Source organism: Theropithecus gelada, chromosome X (assembly GCF_003255815.1).
Source record: "Theropithecus gelada isolate Dixy chromosome X, Tgel_1.0, whole genome shotgun sequence".
NCBI classification, from domain to species: Eukaryota; Metazoa; Chordata; class Mammalia; order Primates; family Cercopithecidae; genus Theropithecus; species Theropithecus gelada.
Window position 1 is genome coordinate 95,034,131 of NC_037689.1, and position 13,306 is coordinate 95,047,436.

Sequence of the window (13,306 nt, forward strand, 5' to 3'; positions counted from 1 at the left end):
ATACTGGCTTCATAGAAACATTCAGAGAGGATTCCCTCTTTCTCTTTTGGAATAGTTTCAGTAGGATTGGTAAAAAATGTTTCTTTGAATGTCAGATAGAATTCAGTTGTGAGTCCATCTGGTCCAGGACTTTTTCTTGTTGACAATTTTTTTTTGTTACTGCTTCTATTTCCTTGCTTGTTATTGGTCTGTTCAGAGTTTGTGTTTCTTCCTGATTAAATCTAGGAGGGCTGTATGTTTCCAGGAATTTATCCATTTCCTCTAGATTTTCTAGTTTATGTGTGTAAAGGTCTTCATAGTAGTCTTGAATGATCTTTTGTATTTCTGTGGTATCAGTTATAATGTCTCCAGTTTCATTTCTAATTGAAGTTATTTGGATCTTCTCTCTTCTTTCCTTCATTAATCTCGCTAATGGTCTATCAATTTCATCTTTTCAAAGAACCAGCTTTTTTTCCATTTATCTTTTGTATTTTTGTTGTTGTTTGAATTTCATTTAGTTCTGCTCTGATCTTTGCTATTTCTTTTCTTCTAGCTTTGGGTTTTGTCTGTTCTTTTTTTTTTTTTTTTTTTTTTTTGAGACAAGTTCACCCAGGCTGGAGTACAGTGGTTCAATTTCGGCTCAGTGCTGCAACTTCCACCTCCCAGGTTCAAGCGATTCTTGTGCCTCAGCCTCCCAAGTAGCTGGAACTACAGGCATGCACTGCCATGCCCAACTAATTTTTGTATTTTTAGTAGAGACAGGGTTTCGCCATGTTGGCCAGGCTGGTCTCGAACTCCTGGCCTCAAGTGATCTGCCTGCCGTGGCCGCTGGAAGTTCTGGGATTACAGGTATGAGCTACTGCGCCCGGCCTTCATTTGTTCTTGTTTCTCTAGTTACTTGAGGTGTGCCATTAGGTTGTCAATTTGTGCTTTTTCAGACTTTTTGATATAGACATTTAGCACTGTAAACTTTCCTCTTAGCACTGCTTTTGCCGTATAACAGAGGTTTTGGTAACGTGTCACTAGTACCATTCTTTTCAAATAAGTTTTAAATTTCCATCTTGGTTTCGTTGTTAACCCAAAAATCATTCAAGACCAGACAAATTTCCATGTATTTGCATAGTTTTGAGGGTTCCTTTTGCAGTTGATTTCCAGTTTTATTCCACTGTGTTCTGAGAAGATGCTTGATCTGATTTTGAGTTTCTTAAATTTGTTGAAACTTGTTTTGTGGCCTATCAGATGATCTATCTTGGAGAATATTCCATGTGCTGATGTGAAGAGTGTATATTATGCAGTTGTTTGGAAGAATGTTCTGTAGATTTCTGTTAAGTCCATTTGTTCTAGGATATAGTTTATGTCTACTGTTTCTTTGTTGACTTTCTGTCTTGATGGTCTGTCTAGTGCTGTCGGTGGAATATTGAAGTCTCCCACTCACTATGTTGCTGTCTATTTCATTTCTTAGGTCTAGTAGTAATTGTTTCATAAATCTGGGAGCTCCAGTGTTAGGTGCATATAAAAGCAGGATTGTAGTATCTTCTTGTTGGTCCTGAGAGAGATTTTTAAGTGTTCTCATAACAAATAAAATCAAGTATGTGAGGTAATTCCTATGTTAATTACTTTGATTTACCCATTTCACAGTGTATGCATGTGTCAAAACATCATATTGTACAGTATAAATGTATACAGTTTTTATTTGTCAATAAAAATAAATATAAATTTAAAAAAAAACATATTTCACCATAGTTAAGAATGTATGTATGTACACACTGAAGAACATATAATCTCCACAGTATCTTTCTCAGTGTTAGGAGGAATGGGTTTTAAAATATTATATAAAAACAAACAAGAAAAGACTAAAGCAATACCTATTACAGATAACATTCTGAGGAAAAAGAACATTTGGACTTGCTAAAATGTTTTTGACATGTACAATGAGGACCCAAGAAAATGATTTTCTTTTTAGGTTTGGTTTCAATTATCTGGTGCTAAAAATATCTGTGAACATTAAATTTCTTTGATCTTTGTCTACGTAGCTATCACACTCTGTAATGAGTCTTTAATTATATGTTTTTGGCACTGCACCTGGTAGGTGAGAAGGACTGTTGCATTTCTGTTGTTCACTCATCAAATAGCAATTACCCTTCAACTCTCCTTACCCCTGTTCCTGTGAAAAAAAAAAAATTCACTTAATTTCTCTGCTGCCCACCAGAATCAGATAGTATAACATACAAATTGGTTTAGGAAAAAATAATATGTGCGGGTGGTATATGCTAATGCCTCTATGTTTCTTCGATACATTCAAATAACTTCTTTATTCATGACATAAACTTGGTGTCAGTTCTGTTTCATTTGCAGGGCTTATAGATTAGGAATGTGATTTTTTGAAATAAGTTTATTTTAACAAAATTCCACTAAACTAAATGAAATTGGACGTCCTGTGGTGTGCGTGATAGAATTTTAACTGTATTACTTATCTTAGGAAAATAAACCAATACATTTTTCTTGTGGAAGTTAACATTTTATTATAAGTTTGACTGGTTATGTTACTAAGAAGGCATCTTTAGTAAGTGTCCTAACATAATTATATCTACTATTTCAAACATCTAAAGAAGATATAAAATGTGAGTAGCTTTTACTTGAATATTTGGAATACTCTTTCCTTTTGCTTCCCCTGTTGATTGTAGATTGAAGAGTCTATTTTCATTGTCATTCAAATTTTTTGGTAATTTTTCCCCATCATTACTTTGGAGCAAGACCTTCTCTTATACTTTTCTAACAATAATGTTTAAAGGAAGGTGGGGAGGAAAACATTATTGATTGTTAGCCTGTTAGGCATTCAGATAGATTTGGGCATTAGCCATTTTTTAGACTGTCTCCAAAGTAACTTAGACAGCTTACGAAATTGATTTTAATGAATAAAGAACTTTTATCCTATTAGAGAGTGTGTTTGCTTAAACTATTGCCCTCAAGAGATGTTTATATGTAACTAGAGCATTTAAAATTATTTTGTAAATATGTAAGAGGAATTTGTCTTTGTGTAATATAAACAGCTAGAAAGAATGCACATTTCCTACTTTGTAAGGAACTCCTAAAAATGGATGAGTGGCATGAAACAGAGTAGGATTTTTGCAGTAAGACTGATAGAGAGAATAAACGCAGCCAGAGAGAAAGATGGAATGTCTTCATTGGCATTTCTAAGGAAATTGTAATCGATCACAACATTGAAGTCAAAACCACTCAGAGGTAGAGCTGGTAAACTGATGCATTCAAGCTTTCTATGAGTCACATGAAATAAATGATCAGTGACTGTCAGGCTTCAAAGGTTTATGCACAAATGTCTGAAAATGGCAGTGTTACATCAAATAGATATTTTATAATTGGTCAGAGGTATCTCATGGATACCTCTGATGATGAATAGTTTTCAAGGACATTCAAATGCCCAAAGTTATTGTCTTTGCTTTCGTGTGGAGAAACCTGAGTGAAGATATATGTTTTTATGGATCTAAGACCAAGTCAGTTGTAGTGTATACAAATTCGTATATATATTATATCTGTTTATATATATTTTAGTGGGTATTTATATTGACAGTGGAGCTATCTATGATGTTTATTTAGCCGAACAAAGTTTCCTTTAAAGATGCGGAAAATACTAAGATTTTCTTGGTTACTGTTTATGCAGATTTGATCCATGGACTGAATGCATGATACTGTTTATGTTGGGCTACATACTGGTTTTAATCACATAGAACTCTTTCTTTCCATAAGTGTATACAACTAAGATTTGGTTTTAGTTGCATTAAAAAACATTACAGTAGCAATATTGGTGTTAAAGTGAGATGTTTTCCTGTAAAAGAAAAAAAAAAAAAAAAAAAAACCCACCACTCAAGATAATATTTAAAGTCTCCTCAACCCTTTGAATTAGTTGTTTCACATGTTATAATTTTACCAACTCTCTGAATTCCCCCAAGAAACTCTGAACTATCATTCATTTTATTTGATGTTCCAGTGATTCAGGTTGTAGTTTGAGATTACACATGGGAATAGAACACCATTAGAGGGAAATAAAATCCTTTGTACAGAACACATAACCCTCTATACTAGCCTTTAGCACTGCACAAACAGTGATAAAGGGATGACATGACTAATATTGGACTCCTTCACATGAGACCAATTGCCTTTACAGCTTATGGGATTCAGTATAGAAGTTTCTAATTTTAGCTTTAACCCTTTTGAACAATAGATGTTAATTTGGATAATCTAATCATTGATGGGCATGCAGTCACTATTTTCTATTATGTCTTCATTGTATATAGCATACTGAACTCATCTGTTCATTACATCTTTGGTTTTACTTTATATTTAAGTGAAATGTAACTAAATAATTCAGAGTCTGAATCTCTAATTTATGGGAGAAAAGTTGAGGTTTTGGGAAACTGTGAAATGTCCTTTATAAGAATCTGTGAGAATTCTTTACAAGAATCTTATTCTCTCCTTCAATAGGTACATTTATAGAAAATTTTTCTCATTTTGCTTTGCCCTGAAGAGCTAGAGAGGGGAGAATACTGCTTTCTCTTAGTTAGGGTTAATTGAATCTTCTGATACCTTCATTAAATGTAAGATTTTCTTTCCTTCGATCATGCTGATCAGTGTAAGTGGGTCCTTTAAAAATAATGGCCTTAGAAGTTCTAAAGGCTTGAGATAGGTTTCTGTTTTAAAACTTCAATATATTTTTGATATAATTCTGTCAGCATTATACATGAACTAAAAATTCTCTCTCCCTCACCATTGTAATTTCCATATCTATTCTGATGTGAATTGGCCATACTAAATACAATTAGAATTAAGTATACACAAAATTGAATAGTGACCGGTTAAAACACATGAGGTAATATGAGTACCAAATATTTAAATTTTAAAGTCTTAAAAAAAATTTTTTTTAGAGACGAGGTCCCACTATGTTGCCCCATCTGGCCTCAAACTCTTGGGCTCAAATGATCCCCCCGTTTCAGCCTCCTGAATAGCTGAGATGATAGGCATGACACTATGCCACAGTCTTATTTTTAAACAAGTCAATAGAGTAAGTTTAGTATAATTTTAGTCATCTGCATGTTTTATAAAAATTAATGTAATTTTCATTAAGTGATTAAAAGTTGTGTTAATACCATGGAAAAGGATTCTTTAATTAATGCCTAAAATTCATACTGCATTTTAGACTAGAAGATTCAAACAACATTTGGAGTTTTGGTTTTTAACCTTTTCCAAAAATTTCTTGATGGCTTTATTGTGATGTTTTATATACATTATTTCATTTAATAGTCACAAAGACTTCATGGGGTATAGGTAGTATTCTCATCCCTATTTTGAAAATAAAAAAACAAGCTTAGAAAATTTACGTATATTATCAAAAGTAGCACAGCTAGAATTTGTAGAGATGAGATTAGAACCTAGATCTGTTTTCCTCTAAAGCTTATGCATTTAGCCATGCAGCTATATGGCCCCACAGAATAATCCATTGATGGATGATGGAATGTTTTCTTGATTTTTGGGTGAACTTGGAAAAAAGTCTTTAATTTTTAGCTTCTTGAGCAGCGTAACAGAGGTTAGCCTCCCTGATAGATACAGCCAAACTTTTTTTACGTAGGGTTGGAAAATGCTCTCTCACTGTGATTCAGACCTCTTGTTCCCAGTATAAGCTTCCTGGCTTCCTTTTCAGTATTCAGATATAATCTTGGCTGCTGGCTCACTCAAACATTAATCTTCCTGACTGGTCTATTGTTTTTGTTTGGATGGTTCATTTGTTCCACTTGGTCTCCTGACATGTGACCACAAATGTCAACTTGGATGTGTAGCATGTTAAGACAGTTCTTTAACTTAGGTAACTTGATAACCCAAAATCACCAATATGTTAATACCTTAAAAAGTGAGATCGTGGACTTATATAGCCCATCAAAAAAGAAATAGTGTAAGCTACATTTTGGACCTATTCTTTCTGATAAACTACCTTACCTAAATCTCGACTGAAAATTTTAGTTGAAGTCTCCAGGTATCTTTCCTTAACAGTATTTTTTAGATTTCTTATGATACTCAGGACTTTAAAAAACAATAAAAACATGTATTGAAATGTACTTATCCTATCTTAATAAATGAACTAAGCTGTTAAATAATGAAACATATGTTTGTCTGTCTAGGCATAGATATGTAGGTATAAACTCTTCTGTAACACCACTAATTCTTCTTAAGCAAGGTATTGGAGCTATTAGCTAGATGTTGTAGAAAATTGTGTACTGGTCCTGTTTTAGTAATTTCTAGGGACGTGGTTGAAATAAGCATGTACTTAGGAGTCAGATATGGATTTGAGGCCTAGAACTGCTACTTACTTGTTGAGTGATGTTTGGGAAGTTACTTAACTACTTTGCATCTCAGTTTCTTTACCTAGAAACAATTTTCAGAATGGCTAAACTTAAAAAGACTGACAAGGATTTGGGGCAATTAGAACTGTGATATTTTGCTGAAGGAGTGCCAAATGAAATAGCCACTTTGGAAAGTAGTTTTTAAACAGTTAAACATATACTTACCATAAGACCCAGCTATTCCACTCCTAGGTATTTTTTAACAGAAATGAATGCATGCTTACACAGATACTTACATGTCAATGTTTATATCAGCTCTGTTCATAATCATCAAAACCTGGAGACAACTGAAATGCTCATCAACTAATTAATAGATAAACAAATTGTGGCATATTCATACAGTAACAAGGAATGGAATACTAATACATGCAACGAAATGGTTGAATATCATAATATTTATGCTAAGTAAGAGAAGCCAAACACAACATTTGAAAACTGTACAATTCCGTTTGTAATGATGTTCTGGCAAGCGCAAAACTGTAGGGACCCAAATCAGATAAGCAGTTGCCAGGATTCTGAGAGTAGGGAAAAGGGATTGACTGCAAAGGGGAATGAGGGAATATTTTAGGGTGATGGAAACGTTTTATATCTTATTTGTATTGGTGATTACATGACTATACATTTGTTAAAATGATAAATTTTACTATCTGTAAATCATACCTCAGTAAAATGGAAAGAAAAAATAACTCATGTTTGGGTTGGTTATGAAAATTACAAAGAGTCATTTTCCTCCCCTGTTTTTCCTTCTGTTTGGTTCTTCATTATTCTCTGCCTCTTCTGTGTCCCTCATAAATGTAAGGTCCATGAGAAATATCAGTTTCTTATTTTGGGCTGAGATAGTGCAGAAAATTTTATGTCTTTGTCTGTAATCTCTGAGTAAGATTTTAAATCAGGTCATCAACTGTATTCTTATCATTCTAGATGTTCCAGTTAGTACTAAATAACTCAGAGTTGGAATTTGCATACTCCATGAAATATACCAAATATATCTGTTTCAACTGGATTCTTGATCTGTGTCCTGTGGCACTGGGAGGGCACAGTATGGTGGGGTGGGCATATAAAGCAGCCTTGAGTTCTGAGCCTGAGTCTTGCCTGAGAAAGGCTTCCCCTACTTCTCAGCAATCCATTGTTCCATGCCAGTGGTTCTCAAATTTGAGCAAGCATCAGTTTCGCGAGGAGAATTAGTGAAAACATACATTTCTGTCTTCCTCCCAGCTACTGATTCAGTAGGTCTGAGGTAAGGCACAAGCATTTTCGTTTCTAACAAGTTCCCAGATGATGTCAATGCTGCCGATTTGGAGTGCACACTTTGAGAACCCTTCATTTATGCTTACTTCTAGTGTTTCAGTGTCAGAATTTCAGCCGACATGCTCACATACAGGAGCCAACATTTTGTTTTTAAACTGCCTCCTCATTTCATGGCCACTTTTGTATTGGCTGAAATCAGTATACTCTATTGTGTATAAAAAAGAAAGAAAGAGAAAAAAAGAGAGAAAGAGAGAAAGAAAGAGAAAGAGAAGCAGTAAAACAGTAAGTGCTTGGCTGGAGTTCACAGTGTTTGATGCCTGAAAGGCAGAGAAATGGTGGTGCTGGCAAGAGAAAAAGGAAACAAAGTTATGTCTAGCCACATCCCTTTCCTTTTAACCTCTTGAGTATCGTCATCATACATAATTATTTTACCCCTTAGCAATGGGCTCATTTCAGGCTCCCATTCTCTCTACTTTAAAAGTTTTAAAGACTCTTACTAGGCCTCCTCTGCCCCTTGGCCTAAAATATTCTCATTTAAGACTTTTCCCTGTCTAGTTTGCAATAATAGGCCCTGCCTCCTCACACTTAAGTTGTATGATTGTATCTTATTTTTGTTTTTTAAGAAAAATAGTAATTTTCCCTGAATAAAACCAAAGTACCATAAACTGCACCATTTGAAACAGGGGATGTGTGGGTGACTGATTTCAATTGAACAAATATGAATCATGTTCTTGTGAATCATGCTTCCCTAGACCAAGAAAGAAATAACCCTAATAATTTTAATAGCAGTAGGCATAAAGAGAATATGAGTAAAATTCAGAATTTTTAAAACAATTTGTGGTAAATTTAAAGAAATCATGGATTATTTCATCTTCCCAAATGCCAAAGCGGATATTGAGGACTATATAAAAATTTGTTCAGAATTCCTATTATGTAAAGGTTATTGTAGGGTACAGTGTGCTGTAATGATATCTTCTGATTTTTCTCTGTGATAAATTAAATAGAATATATTATACTTAAAGCTGATGTCCCTTTATCCCTCTACCACCACCTCACTGATTATCGAGCCTTTAGAGAAAATAGCTCATTGCACTAGATGATTACATGCCTCAATTGAACAGTAGCTTGTTGCCAATTATCATTACAATGCCATATTGATTTTTTCTTGTTTCCATTATGGAAATTAAAGCAGAATTTGTTTAAAATGAGCTTCTATGTATATTGTGGATGGCGATTGGTTCTGAATATGAGCTATTTTAAAAGTATATTTTCTTCAGTGATGTCTCTCATATCCCCTTAAAAATTTCAGTCTCTGCTTTGTTGGTAAGATTTACCTTAGGTAGCTATGAAATGGATAAAGACTGGAATGGAATGGTTTAAATATATACAGCATAGATGTTATTATTTCACAGAAGTCTATATATTGATTTATGTTTATGATGTTCTTGGGTAGTATGAGATTGCTTATTCTATTAACCATACAAGCCAGTAAATTTAATTAAATTTAAATTAGCAAATATTTATTTAGTGTTGACTCTATTTAATATAAATATTTAGTGGCTATATATGAACTACCTTGCTAAACACTATGAAAGATAGAAATAGTAATGAAATGATAAAACTCTCTTTAGAGAATTTCCATGCCAAAGGGGCAGGTAAGACATATGGCAAGAATCATTATGATTATGTCAAGCAGTAAGAGATAAATATTACATGGAGATTTTAAGGAAAAAGAACTCATTTGATCGGAGGAATTACGGGGGAAAACATTAATGACTTAAAACAGCCAATTTTAGTTTTAAATAGTTGGGAGAGATGGAGTTGAGGTTACCTTCTGGGAAGAAAGAATAAATGAGCTAACATGAGGAAGGTGCAAGGTGGGCTCCAGCAATAATAATTTATCTCATTTTATTGGCACATGTGCTTAAAGGCCTGAGGCTGGAAAGGTGGATTGAGGCTACATCAGAATGTTGAGCCAAAGGATTTAAAATGTATTAAGTAGTCCGGGGGAAATTTTTGGACAGAAAACTTTGGTTAAGGGCAATTTAATCTGTCATTTTATAAAATGATTCAAAGAAAAGAATGAAGTTGGGGAATCACCAGTTGGGAGTCTCCAGGCTTATTAAAGGAAAGATAACTAGGGCTAACCTGGAATGTTAGCACAGGCATTGGGAAGGAAGAAAGGAGCCATTTGGACGAGCCATTCTAGAAGTAGAAGTAGAATATTTGTGACTGGATGCCAGAAAGTCAAACCAAGCTCTACATTAGCAGTGTTTCAGCCTTCTGCCATACAGGAGACTTTATGTCCAGCCAATCTCCTAAACTTACTTACTCAGCTCCTGCCACATGGGTCTCCTCACAGTTCCTGGAACATTCTAAACACAGTAGCTAATGCCTCACGACCCAATTTGCCCTTAATCCTTCTACTTGGAAAGTCCTCACATTCTTCAGGGCTCTACTGAAATACCTAACCTTATCAAAGAATCTTTCCTGATCACACAATGAAAAATAGCAACCTGCCACTCCTTTCATTCTATTTTCCAAGGTTTATTTTTCTTCATTGCATCAAAGCAATTTTTACATTTAGTATATAGTTATTTGTTCACTGTCTCCCTAGCTCTAGACAGTAAAGTCCGTGAGGCTAGTTGCCTAATTTTGTTGCCTGTTACGTATCTCTCTCACCTAGAACATGCTTGGAACTTTGTAGACACTCAACAAATATTTGTTGAATGAATAAATAGAATAAATGCAAAGGTCAAAGAAATGGGGCATCAAATAATTATGCCAGTATTTCAAGTCTGAAGAATTTAAAGGGTAGTGATGTTATTAATACAGTATCAAAGAGTGGAAGATAAGTTGACTTTGGGGTATGGAGACAGGGGAAGATGAATTCAGCTTGTAAATTCATGCTTAAGTATGTCATGCTGGTGAAACAACCAAGGCAGTGCTGTGTAATGGGCAGTCTAAAATGTGGAGAAGTCTAGGATTGAGGTAAAGATCACTGAGTCATCCTCATAGAGTCAATACTTGAAGCAGTGGGAATTGAAAAAATAAAAACAGGCAATATTAAGACAGAATAATGAGATTTGAAAACTGAAATTTTATTTTGGATATTTAATGTTTTAAAATTACTAACTTACTTATACATCTAATTTTTTGTTTATTTCTTAGCTGGGTTAACAACTTTGGCCATGAAGGTCTTGGACTCTTATTAGATGAGCTGGAAAAGCTTCTGGACAAAAAACAGTAAGAATAAACATTAAAAATAAAATCACCAAAGGGGAAATGTTTCAGCACAACATAATATACATTTTTCTTTTATTTAGGCAAGAAAATATTGACAAGAAGAATCAGTATAAACTTATTCAATGCCTCAAAGCATTTATGAATAATAAGGTAAGTAGTATTTATTTCTGCCCCTGTCACAAAAGGTGAGAACTTGCCCAACACTATGAAAGTACGAAATGAACAAATTTTTTTTTATTATTTTTTTAAGTTCCAGGATACATGTACATAGGTGAACATGTGCCATGGTGGTTTGATGCACAAATCGACCCATCACCTAAGTAATAAGCCTGGCATGCATTAACTCTTTTCCCTAATCCTCTTCCCCACCCTGTACCTATTTTTTACTTTTGTTTCTGCTGTATTAATTAATTATAGGCTAGTTATTACAGGCTTATAAATAATAAGTATTTATAAAGTTTTACAGTGAGGTTAAATATGCATTTGAAACCATATATAAAAGATAAATTTGATGTTTAATTTTCCAAAATGTTAGCTATTGTTAGTTTTCTGTCAATTTTTTTTTTTAAATTTCTATGCTGATATTTCAGTTTAACCAAAGAAGTTCTCTACAGCAACCAGAGGATTTCAGGGATGATATAACTTCTATAGATCTAAGTCTGTTCAAAAATGGAGCCCTATTCTATTGTTTCTTCTGTTCAAATATATTGTTTTCACATAGGGAAGATAGATAAAACGGTACTTTCCATTGTCAATGCTGCTAATTTCCTCAGGAGGGTGAGCTAGTCAATGAAACAGAAAAAAAAATGATTGGAAAAAGTGTATTTGACTCTTGTCTATAGTTTAGAAATGCTGTGTCTGATTCTTATTCTGTTTATTCCTCCAATAATTTCTTTCATGTGAACAGAGGTCTTTTTGATTTTATAGTACTAAATGTTCAGAAAACATGGGGGAAAAAAAAAAAGAAATGAACAAAATAGTGAATGCTTGTTCACTTTACAAAAGGGGCCTTATGATGCAAATCCTCATAATATTTAAGTAATACTTAAATGAAAGTTATACTTTGCTTCACAAAATATTTATTGTTGGGTTTTTGAAATCATACAAATGAATTAGTGTTGTTCCCAATTTAGGTGATAATGCTTTTTCTTTAATGGTAGTAGGAAAATTTAAATGTGGTTTGTTGAATATGTTTCCATACAGAGAATTTCTGTTCTATTGAAAAGGAAAATTATAAGGATGGGTTGACTTGTTTGCTAAGAACATTGTAAGATTGAGATTTCTCTTTTTTTTTATGTTTTATTAATGTCAGCAAGTTTACATACATATAAAACATCTCTGAAAAATTGCAGGGCTTTTTATGTATATGTGTAATACTAGTTGCATTATAAGGGACCCTATGAATTTTAGACAATGGTTTTTTTTTCTAAAAATAGGCTTTACTCAGGTTATGAAGTTACAGTATTTTTTCTATAAACTATTTGTTTTACTGTCTTAGAAATGACCTCTTCATACCTATAGATAAAATACTATTGACTAATTCACTTAATTACCTAATTCCCTTTACATAATATTTTAATAATCTCAAAATAGATAATAGAAATAATTATAACAATAAGTGTAAGTTTGCCAAATGTAAAATATGGCTATTAATAACCAATGCAATAAGATTATGTGTTAATCTATAAACAGTCTCAAGCATATGGAAATATATATATTTATATATTAAACATACATGTATCAGCAAAGAATGTTATTATATCAGCATATGCAATGAATGCTTGCTAGTGGACATGAGACTCCTGAATATAATATGCTATTTGTACTGTTTCTGGAAGTTTCTTACAGAAACATTCCCATCACTACTAGTACAGATTTTCTCAAAATCTGGGCTGTTAGTCCTTGGCTACAAAGTTAAATAGAATCTGATACCTAACAAGGAAATAATGAGCATTGCTTCTTCACAGCTCAAGATGGATCTCTTTCTTTAATCGAGGGAAACAATGACATAATGGAAAGATAACACAGTTCTAGAATTCAGGAGATACAGTTCATGCTTTGCTCCTAATAAGTTGTGTGGCCTTTGGAAAATTACTTGACCTCTCTGAGTATCAGTCCCCTCATCTGTAAATTTAGCTATAGGACCCTTTGTTCTAAGTTCTTACTGACTCATGTTGTCAATTTTCATGGCTGTTTAGGATGCTAAGTAATTTTAATCAGGACACTCACTAGAGAGAGTTATAATAGTAAGATTCTTATAGAGCCTTTTTTTTAACAGGACATACTTTGATTTGTCAACACTTAGTTTCTTAAGAGTTTGGCAGTTTCGAAAAGCATTATGATTTGACTTAGATTATTCAAAATTGATGTTTTTAATTAGGCCACATTAATGTCTTGCACATAGGTGCTCAGAGCATGGATTA

General features: G+C 33.5%; 1 protein-coding gene across 5 annotated transcripts in view; it reads left to right on the forward strand.

The window, feature by feature from the left end:
* DIAPH2 (diaphanous related formin 2) overlaps positions 1-13,306 on the forward strand; it is a 931,860-nt gene that overhangs the window by 210,198 nt on the left and 708,356 nt on the right. For all 5 annotated transcript variants that reach the window (XM_025372654.1, XM_025372652.1, XM_025372653.1 and 2 more), the window contains 2 exons: positions 10,809-10,883; positions 10,964-11,033. In XM_025372654.1, the coding sequence (XP_025228439.1) occupies positions 10,809-10,883; positions 10,964-11,033 (145 nt within the window). The remainder of the gene's footprint in view (positions 1-10,808; positions 10,884-10,963; positions 11,034-13,306) is intronic.